At 36.3% G+C, this 11497-nt stretch overlaps 1 protein-coding gene across 4 annotated transcripts in view; it reads right to left on the bottom strand.

Annotated features, from left to right (window-relative positions):
* LOC127648837 (calmodulin-regulated spectrin-associated protein 2-like) overlaps positions 1–11497 on the bottom strand; it is a 77997-nt gene that overhangs the window by 40527 nt on the left and 25973 nt on the right. For all 4 annotated transcript variants that reach the window (XM_052133611.1, XM_052133610.1, XM_052133612.1 and 1 more), the window contains exons 2-3: positions 9430–9689; positions 1139–1300 (exon numbers count right to left, since the gene is read on the bottom strand). In XM_052133611.1, the coding sequence (XP_051989571.1) occupies positions 1139–1300; positions 9430–9689 (422 nt within the window). The remainder of the gene's footprint in view (positions 1–1138; positions 1301–9429; positions 9690–11497) is intronic.

The raw sequence follows: 11497 nt of genomic DNA, 5'->3' as shown, positions 1-11497 counted from the left end.
TTATCATATTTGGTGGATATTTTCAAGAAATTAAAATTGGCAAACATTTGTTAAGATGAATTGAATAATATTAGATTGACATGTATGGAGATAAAACAAAAACATAGCCCTGCAAGTTAAAAAAATATTTAGTAAATAAAGATGTTTCACTTGTCACTTGTTTGTTGTTGTTTTAATATTTTACTAGGCAAAGTTTATTTACAGAACATTTGTTACAATGCATGACAATTTAAAGTTTAAAAAATCTAAATTAAAACAAAAACAAAACAAAACACATATTCACCTTATGCTCCAGAGAAATTAGTGCGTAGCTATCTTGAACATTTTGTCTCTGAACTTCCATTCTAGCAGTCACTATATAGATATGGGGTTGATGTAAAAGTGTACTTAGCTAGCGAAGTGGATTTACAGGTTATAGAGTTGCCAAAAGCTATCAGGAGTATTTTAAAGTATTCAGGGAATGTCATAACACCTGAAAACCGAGTGGGAGAATTTAAAACAAGAGTACTACATTCATAAATCCACAAGATCCTACCTTTATGCTGTGAACATACTGATATTCTTCGGTGCTTATGAAACTCCAAGAGACAACACAAAATCAGTAAAAATATCTCTCTACGACACCTCTGGCCATCTTTTCGTGACATTCACACATCGTGTTTTTGTTAAGGTGAGCAGATTTTTTGAGTGTTAAACCAGAGTGAATTGTTCACTCTGAAGAATCAAGAAGTTGATTCTAAAAATTAAGCTGAATTACACATATAACAATTAAACGATTGTATCATGAAAAAGTGCAGTGTGTCATAGCTGTCTGAATGTGATCTGCCAGGTCCAATTTTCCTCAGTTGGTGTCAGTCAACATTTAGAGTGACATAAAAATGCCTCACTAGCATTTTAATGTAGTAGAGGAGTGCTGTAGAGTAGACCCACACCATCAACTCTTGATGAAAAAAAAACTATCTGTGTTCCCACACGTAATCCATTTTGATCGATTCTTCTCAGTATCTTCAATTCAAACAGGAAGATAGATTTCAAAATTCAGAAGAGCGGAGTGCAGAAAAGGTGCAGGGCTGAATAAGGTGAAAAGATTGACCACTAGTCTCTAATCAATATTGTAAAAGCTGTGGGATATTCTCACCTTATTGATCCAAGTGGTTATTGCCTCTTCAGCATCATAGGGAAAGTCTTCCTCAGGAAGGAAAGGAGTAAATTTCTGTATGCATGTCAGTACTCTCTCCACACTGACCATTTCAACTGTGTACGCCATCATCAAGGTGTCAATCATCGCCAGGTGAGAAGTCTGGAAAAAACAAACATTTTCCTATAACACAAATGTACAGTTTCTTCTTGACAGGCATCCGAATACATAACTGACAAGGACATACATAACTGTTTCACAATATGCGATATTATGTAAGAAAGTACTAGGGCAAGAGAGGAACAATACAAGTGTTTTTTTGTATTATTATTGTTTTTGTCCAAATTATATGAAAACAGATCTGTCTGGTTTAACATGTAATGCATATACTGTAGCTCAACATTAGAATGTCATTAGGGCCATTCTTCTTTGACTGCTGTGCTACGTCTCACAGACTTTTCAGCATCTCACATATGAGCGTCTTGTTTTAAGGTACCGCATCAAGTTTAAAGAGCTTTAACTTTTAAAAATGCATCTTGAGACACCTGTATCGGTTCCATCTGTTGCACTTTATCTAGATTTGTCAGCTTGGCCCTGTAAAATAACTGAATAAAATGTACTGCTGGCTATCATACATGCAATGACACATATTTTTATGACCATTTAGTCCTTGTGGTGATATGAAAATGACCACAAAACAGATAATTAATATAAAATGTGAATATAGTATATAATGAATAGAATACCTACACTGGCGGCCATGTACAGATTTTGCTGTTTTGGAAGGAAATTGGTACTTTAATTCACCAAAGTGGCATTCAACTGATCACAAACATATAGTCAAGACATTACTGCTGTAAAAACAGCACCATCACTATTTGAAAAAAATCATTTTTGATCAAATCTAGACAGGCCCTATTTCCAGCAGCCATCACTCCAACATCTTTTACTTGAGTAATCATGCTAAATTGCTAATTTGGTACTAGAAAATAACTTGCCATTATATAAAACACAGTTGAAAGCTATTTGCTTAACATTGTCTTTGAGTTGCCACAGTATGCCTGACTGACTGACTTGTATGTCAAGAAACATTGTTTTGAGGAATGAAGGCTGTAAAATGCTTGAATTTGCCAGAAAACTGAGGATTTCATACAAAGGTGTACACTACAGTCTTCAAAGACAAAGGGCAACTGGTTCTAACAAGGACAAAGATGTATGGAAGGTCAGATGTACAACTAAACAAGAGGATAAGCACATCAGAGTCTCTATTTTGAGAAATAGACACCTCACATGTCCTCAGCTGACAGCTTCATTGAATTCTACTCGCTCAACACCAGTTTCATGTACAACAGTAAAGAGAAGACTCAGGGGGGCAGGCCTTATGGGAAAAATTGCACACAAAAAAAAGCCACTTTTGAAACAGAAAAAAAAAAAAAAAAAGTTAGAGTAGGCAAAGAAACACACACATTGAACAACAGAGTGTTATGGATCTTAACCCCATTGAGCTTTTGGGGCTTTTTTCAAGACAGCCACATCTATGGCAAGTGCTACAGGAAGTGTGGGGTGAAATGTCACCTGAGTATCTGGACAAACTGACAGCTAGAATGCCAAGGACCTTCAATGATGTCTTTTGAAGAATACACCCCCATTTGGAGATGTCGTCCTGCAGCTTCTGCTTGCTAGATTTCGCAAGGCCATGTCCACACTAATACCGTTTCACTTGAAAATGAAAACATGTTAATATTGCTACATTTTCAGCTCTCAAGTACACTGGAAAATGTGGGCATGGCCTAAATTAGAAGACATTCAGATTAGATTTAAATCCAAAGGCTGCAAAAATGAAGTAAAGACGGAACACACATGTGCTATCAGTATGTGTTCGTATTTGCCAGAAAGACACTGGCAGCTGTCTTGATAAAATCTAATTTTATTTGCAGATGTCTCCTCTTGGATACACACAGATGACGAGCATTTTGGACATCTTAAGTTTTACACTCTACACATCTGTCTGGGCAATTGCTTAAGTCCAAGAAGCTTACCAAGCATTTAACACAAGTTCTCAAAATCTTTCTTTGGATTCCACCCAGGCGGTCTGCATTTCCAACTTTGCTGCCATACAAAACTGTGACTGGCCATAGAGCTTGTGTAATAATAAAAACAACCAAACAATTGTTTCAGTAGCCTTTTGACATTTGTATTATAGAGGAAAGAATAGAAAATGATGTGGAGAAAAAGGAAAAGGGATCATGAAAGTATGATTGCATATAAAGCTACACAATATGAGGTATCGTTCATGTCCATAGCACAAAAAGCGCAGGACGAGTTATGCACAAAACTTAAAAATTTAGGGTTAGGGGTCTGTTCAAATTCCTAACCCTTAGTATGAGCAATAGTAATAGTTATGCTTGCTTTAGCACCACCTTTTCTGACCTCTTACTTGCTGCAATATGATAGTCATTCTGTAAAGTGGAATACAATATGAAAAATATCTACAGTAAATACACTCACTGAGCTCTTTATTAGGAACAGTATGGTCCAAATAAAGTGCCCGAGTTGGTCTTCTGCTGTTGTATTTAATCTTCAAAAATTAACATGATTTCAATTAAAGCATAGATCCAAAGGAAGCATATATCATGGTGATCTTTATCCCCGTTGAATCAGGCTCTTGATTTGAGCACTCATGACCTGGGCCCTAAAAAAACAGCCCTGTACAGTGTGTAGCAACAGGAAGCCAAATTCACATCATCAAAGACTTAGAGTGGCAGGTCTGGAGCTGCTACTGAGAGCTCCGGTATCTCTCAATGAAAAGACACAATGTGTTGATGTATTTTGTGCCATGTTCACCGGGTTCATGCTTTGCTATACAAAACAAACATGTTTTTCTTTCTCTCTCTCTACATAAAGACCCTCTATGTTTGTTCTTTATGCTGTAAATCTAGCGACTCAGGGTGGAGCACTGCCGGCAAAGATGTGAAGAGCTGTTTGATTCCCCTATTGTCTGTATGTACTCATCTGCTCTTGAGTTAACTTTAAAGAATTGTTCACCCAAAAATGAAAATTATCTCATAATTTACTCACCCTAAAGCCATCCCAGATATGCATGACTTTCTTACTTCTGCTGAACACGAAGAGTTTTAGAACAATCTTAGCTCTGTAGGTCCATTCAATGCAACTGAAAGGTGGCCAGAATTTTGAATCTCCAAAAAGCACATAAAGGCAGTATAAAAGTAATCCTTAAGACTCCAGTGGTTAAATCAGAAGCAATATGATAGGTGTGGGTGAGAAACAGCCCTCTTCTGTGCATTCATGAGAAGACTTCTTCATCTATTTTTTGCTATTCAAATTCTTCCTGCATATTTCCACCTACTGGGCAGGGAGGAGAAATAAAAAAGGAAGGGATAAAGGAAAAGAAAATAATAAATAAATAACAATTTCCATAACAGCCCATTAGATGGCGATATGCATGAAGAATGTGAATTGTCAAAAACAAAAGAAGAAGACCTCTGGTGAAGGCGCATAGGTGGGCTCGTAAAAATTGACATTTACAGTAAAAAGGACCTAAATATTGATCTGTTTCTCACCCACACCTATCATATTGCTTCTCAAGACATGGATTTAACCACTGGAGTTGTATGGATTACTTTTATGTTGCCTTTATGTGCTTTTCGGAGCTTTAACTTTCTGGCCACCATTCACTTATATTGAATGGACCTAAAAATCTTAGTTTGTGTTCACCACATAAAAAAAGTCATACACATCTGGGATGGCATGAGGGTGAGTAAATGATGAGAGAATTTACATTTTGTTTGAACTATTCCTTTAAAGGGTTAGTTCATCCAAAGACAAAAATTCTGTCATCATTTACTCACCCTCATGCCAGCCTAGATGTGTATTTTATTTTGTGGGTAAATTCTCCCTTTAAGACCCACCCTTAATAATATAGCAGTACAATAAATTAAGGCTGTCAACATTAACATGTTACATTTTGAGATTTATTAAATATGCTGCATGCTTTAAATTAATACAGTTAATAGACCTTCTTAATCTCATATTTTATAAATAAATTAATGCTATATAATGGATGCTGAAAGAAATGTAAAATGAGTGAGACAAGTGGACATTTATATACACTTGAGTTGTAATTAAATGAATATGCTCCTCCTCTAACTTTCATTCAGAACACACACACACACACACACACACACACACACACACACACACACACACACACACACACACACACACACACACACACCTTCTAATAGCAATAAGGTTAGCTATTACAATCTTTGCTGCATCTGGCATGCAGCCGAGCATGTCTGTGAAGTTTTCACTTCTCTTAAATATGCTGAATAAAGAGAATTATATCAATGCAGATATTCACAGCAGCACAGACCAGAGTCAGAGACACACACACACACACACACACAGCATGGCACAGAGATACACTCCTCACACACTGCCGCAGTACTAATCGCCATGCCAACAGCCGCACCCATCCATGTGCACGCATAAAAGTGCGCTCATGAAAAGAAGAGAGCAATATATTTATTTGGATGTGTTTTAGGACACAGTTAAGTAGGTACACTGTACATGTGTATGTGAATGGCAGTGCGTAAGAATGTGTATGTGTTCTGCAGTTTTGCAGACAGTTAGACGAAGGTCAATTCCCCTAAACCTCATATCACATGTGCAAGTCATAGCCGAACGACCCTGTCATTCATAAACACACACATTGTTACTGGTGCATGGAAATATCTGATATCATTCAGATATGTGTTTTCATTATGAAGCTTATCTACTGTATATAGTGTGACATTGTGACTGTGAGGTCTTGTGATGAGATTACTTTCACTCTACGAGGGCACTGCAAGGCTGTGGAAGTGTTTGTTTGCGTCTGCATGTGAGTATTGTATCTATATGAAAACAAATAGACTAGACCGAATGCCATACTTTCACAGAGGTAAGAGCACCTAAATTAAAATCTGGCATACCTACTGTAATTACAGAGAAAGAGAGACACAGAGAGAGAGAGAGAGAGAGAGAGTACTGCAATGCAGACATCAGCATTACCTCATTTTGCATGTCCAGTTCTCCTCATCCACCCTACACTCTACACCCTTAGATGACATTCACACTGCAGCTTGCACATAATGACAAAATATGGCACAGTAAGCATTATCAGTCCATTACCAGTGACTTCATGTTATGCCTTAACCTAGGACAGTTACAGCAAGGATAACCTGAAGAATATTACGGTCAAACTCAAATATTTCCCATACATGTATGTAAGGCCTAAACACAACTCTGAAGGCATTACAACAGACTTATGAATGATTTAGTGGGTACACATGAGTATAAAACTGATGTGTGTAATCCCAGCACAAAGGAATATTCCAGGTTCAATACAAATTAAGCTCAATCGCTAGCATTTGTGGCTTAATGTTAATTACCACAATAATTAATTTCGACTTGTCCATCCTTTTATTTAAAAAAACAAAAACAAAAACAAGCAAAAATCTAGATTACACTTACAATAGAAGTGAAGAGGGCCTATCCCTAAATGTAAAAAATACTCACTGTTTCAAAAGTATAGCCACAAGACATAAACAATGTGTGTGTTAAAATGATTTAAGTGTGAGAGAATTGCTTTCTTACCTTTTCTGTGTAAAATGATATACAATTGGACTTTGTTGCCATGATGACATAAAAACACATATTTTGAGTTTTAACTAAAGAGATAATGTAAGTGCTTTGATAAACTTATTAACTTTTCTGCCTTTAAACCCTCAATTCATGTCAACTGAGTACAATTTTGTGTTGATATGACAAAGCAATCAAAAGTTATAGCATTACAAATATAATTTATCCTCGAGTCCAAAAACGTCTCCAAGTGTCCAAAAGCCTCTCCAAACAAATAGAAAATAATAATTGTACATGAGAACTAATTACACATGCAAATACAACGATCACTAAAGGTATGCTCTCTCTCCAAAGCATGCAAGCATGAGTAATGAGATCTCATTCGGTTCCATTCTTAGGACCCTATGATTTCAGCATTGGGGAATCACGGCATCCAGTCATAAAAAACTGAATTAACTATAAAACGCTGAATGTCATAGAAATGTGTGAGATTCAAAAGGCTGAGATTTAATTAAACATATACCCTATACGGTCTTATACATGGCTATACGGCTGAGCTGTGAGCTTCAAAAGTAAGTGAATGTGAGCTGCTTAGACAATAACCCCATCATTAACATCATGTGCACTCTGTGTGTATGAATGACAACAAACGGTGCACTTTAGTATTTATTCATATAATTAAATCAAAGCATTTTGTATGCATTTCCGGAGGGGAGTGGTGTGTGGCGTAGTGGGCTAAAGCACATAACTGTTAATCAGAAGGTTGCTGGTTTGATCCCCACAGCCACCACCATTGTGTCCTTGAGCAAGGCACTTAACTCCAGGTTACTCCGGGGGATTGTCCCCGTAATAAATCCACTGTCGCTTCGGATAAAAGCATCTGCCAAATGCATAAATGTAAATGTAATGTAAATTAAAAGTCTGGCAAAAGAAGTCAAGAAGTCTCCGCCTAAAAGTCCCTTTTAACAAAAAAAAAAACCCAGAAAAAATGCGACAGAAATACATTATTTCTGTACAGTAAAATGTAATAATTAATGTAAGTAATAATAATGCTAATAATACATCAATAATTATTAAGCAATATCTCACAAGCCAGATTTTATTTTCTGCTTTCATTGAAACTGTGATGCTCTACTGTGCAGCTCTATATTTGACAAAATAAATAAATAAACCTTAAATGTTGTGTTGTGGATTGTGCCATGACAATCAGTATAGAAGTTCTTCATTAAATAAATAAATAATGCAATGATATGTTGAAAAGTAATTGTTCGGTTTTCCTTTGATTAAAATTCTATAGATTAATTTGATTTGTTTTTTAATGATGACATGTAATTAAACTTTAAAACATGGAATTCAAAATAAAATGGAAAACATGGAATTCAAAATAAAATGGAAAACATGGAATTTGGGGAAAAATTTAATTTAAATAGGAAAAAATAATTAAAACGGATTTCATAGGGCCTATATATTCGGAGACATTTGAGCAAACAAGTCTGTGTCTGTGTCATGTTCTTGGCGCCATCCCCTGGTGGCCATATGTAATTATTTTGCACAAATTTCTTTGCCCATATTTGGATGACTTTCACCTCTGGTTCCAGGAATCTGAATCCTAATGCGAACGGTTTAGCGTTCATGACGCTGGACAACGTAAAACATAATTTCAGATTAAATCATCTGATCAACGAAAGCTAACATGTTTTAGCCAGATAGCACATTATGTGCTGTGTGCACATTGTGCTTTGTGTGGACTTTGCATCCAATTATGTTGTGTGTAGGCTTGTTTTAATGTGAATACCTTCCTCTAAGTAAAGTATTTTATGTTCTGTTTATTTTTTGTGAAGTTATAAGTGAAAATGTGGCTTATAAGCAACACCTGTTTAATAGTAACACGTATGTCAAACACATATACTTAGCTATTACTCTCAATATTTTTGTCTGTTAATAAAACAAATAGGCTGTTTGTATTCTACACTTTGAGAGCTTTCCAATGACATACTGACACATGGCTATTTGATCAGTTTGACATTTTTACTGATTACAAAAATTTGTACAAAGCTAATTAATAATTAGCCATTAATAAATTATCAAAATGGAACACTTCGCAACCGCTTCTAAGCTTTAAAACGACACATATTAAACGTCAAAACTGTAGTTATTAATATATCGATAATTATTTCAGCGGGCACGGGCCGAGCCAAGCTTAAAGGGTTATATGCAGAGTTAACCAACCACAATCAAAATGTTCCTCTATTATTTAGAGCAGCCTATCCAGCCAGACACAGCAAAATGCTCAACCAGTATTGTGAGTTTGTTTTAGGAATTTCTTCTCTACACCGAAGACAGGTAAAGTTGTATTGAATCTGTTGTAAAATTATTAATTTTGCAATTTCATGTGCTGTCACTATAGGTGAAAAAATTATCATAAATCTGAATGTACGTCAGTTCTACAACAGAACAATCAAGGCTCAATTATATTTAAATTGTATTTGCCAGATGCTTTCATCCAAAACAACTTATTCAAGCTATGCATTTTATTAGTATGCATTCCATGAAATTAAACCCATGGCCTTGGCATGGCTAGCACCATGCTCTACCATTTGAGATACAGGAACACCCATGCCAAGTAATGCCAAACTTAAGTCACTTGCCATCTGTATGGGGGTCTTGCAGAGGTCTCTCTCGGTAACAAGTCTCTCCTGGTCAGTGACGTAGAGTCCTTTCTGCGCGAGGGCCTGAATGACAGCATTATGACCCAGCAGAGGTTTAGCCGCGTCGCTCCTAAGAATCAAACTCCCTGCACGGCAGTACAGCTCTGCAGAAAGCAGTAGAGACACCACAGGCGGCTTCACATGCTCCTGATCATACTGGTCCCGATAAAATGGATCCTCCAACTCCATAGGTACACAGTCTAAAGAGAGAAACAGAGGGAGGGATGTATCTTGGGACAGAACTGCAAGTACATTCTCAATGAATATCTTTAAATTGTTAAATGGGATGCAAAAATCTGCATGCACTGAACGCTAACATGAAGACTCAGTTCTTTGCATCCGACCAACTAGATCTTGAAACTAATCAAAATATGAATCAATGATGAAACAAAATTATGATTTAGTGAATATTTAAAGATAATTTGTGTAATGGTTTTGATGATAAAATGCTCTCATATCCCAGCTTAATATGCAGAGTCAACTGTAAGTAACCATTTGTAGGTTGATTGAACAAAAAACATTTTAAGTGGTCTTGGACATATCTGATACTCCTATTTAAGCATGAAGCAAAGTCATACATTTCCAATTACTGATGCCATTGTAGATACCAAATTCACTGGCAAATTTGATCCTCGTGATTAATTTATTCCACAAATGAAAGTGTCTGATAAAACGATTGCAACTTTTTAAAGGTGCACTCAGTACTTTTTCTTTTATCCCCCAAAGAAATAGTTAATACTTTTAAAAATTGTGTTTAAATGATGTAGTTGAATGAGATGAAGACTTCAGACATATCAAAAGCCTAATAAAAGCTGTTTTATTTCACATGACGCTAGTCTGGCTCATGGGGGGCTGCCATGTTGAGATGACATGACCAGCCATTTGGTAACACCAAAAAATATACTTTTGTCTTTTGTTCACAGAACAAAGTAATCATGGTTGACTGTGAATAGCTCATTTTTTACAATGGTATTGCTTTACAATGGCTTTTGCATGATGCTGCATCCACACTAGTTATGTGTATAAATCCAATATGACTGCCATATCGACCAGTGTAACCTTAACAAATTAGTGCACCTTTAAGTGCACCAAAAAATATTTTGTGTACCTAATACCTATAAATGTATTTCGTAGAGACAGATGTGAGGCCAATACTACATGAAGCCTAATTTATTCAATAATACACACTGTGCCATTAAAATTAGTTCGTTTTGGAAAACAAATAAAGAACATTACATCCAAACCACAACCACAATTTTATAACCAATCTCCAATGCTCTTTGACTAGCCATCAAGATTTTCAGAGATGTGCACGAGAAAAAAACAGAACAATTATCACCAAACAAACACCTTACCAGGTAAAAAGGTAAGTACATTTTGTTAAGATATTAAGGCAATATAAAAAAGCCTGTTTGCCCAGTATGTATATATTAGCCTTGAGAGAGAGAGAGAGAGAGAGAGGGAGAGAGAGAGAGAGAGAGATGGAGACTTAGTAAACCTTTTCAGATTAACACTACAGACACACACTTCAGTCACAGCACCAGACATCATGTACAGGTACAGGCATGCAAACACTCATGAGTCATGAGCACATATACACACAAAAAACACTGCAGCTAATACACAAACAAACAGAATATAACAGGACTGTGTGACTGATGCTAAATAAACAGCACTCTAACATCTGCTTTGTGTTGTGAGGATATCGGAGGTGTAAGTTGTATATGTTATTGAGTGTCTATATATGTAACAGCAAGAGGTTATAAATATATGTTGAGTATGTTATTGTGTGTTTATATGTAATAGCAACTGGCTGGCTGACAGTTCATCCATTTCTGACGCTCAAATGTGACTGCACATGTCTGAAGTACAAAGCTAGAAGGCCAAGAAAATGGCATTCCAATATGATTCAGTGTGTGTCAGACTACAGGCGATGTAGATTCCTGCTCTTCCCATGTCATTTCCTTTCAGCATGTCTTTGTGTGTGTGTGTGTGTGTGTGTGTGTGT

This window comes from Xyrauchen texanus, chromosome 9, assembly GCF_025860055.1.
Source record: "Xyrauchen texanus isolate HMW12.3.18 chromosome 9, RBS_HiC_50CHRs, whole genome shotgun sequence".
Lineage (NCBI taxonomy): Eukaryota > Metazoa > Chordata > Actinopteri > Cypriniformes > Catostomidae > Xyrauchen > Xyrauchen texanus.
Note: the sequence above shows the minus strand (reverse complement) of the source record. Positions and strands in the feature narration are given on the sequence as shown.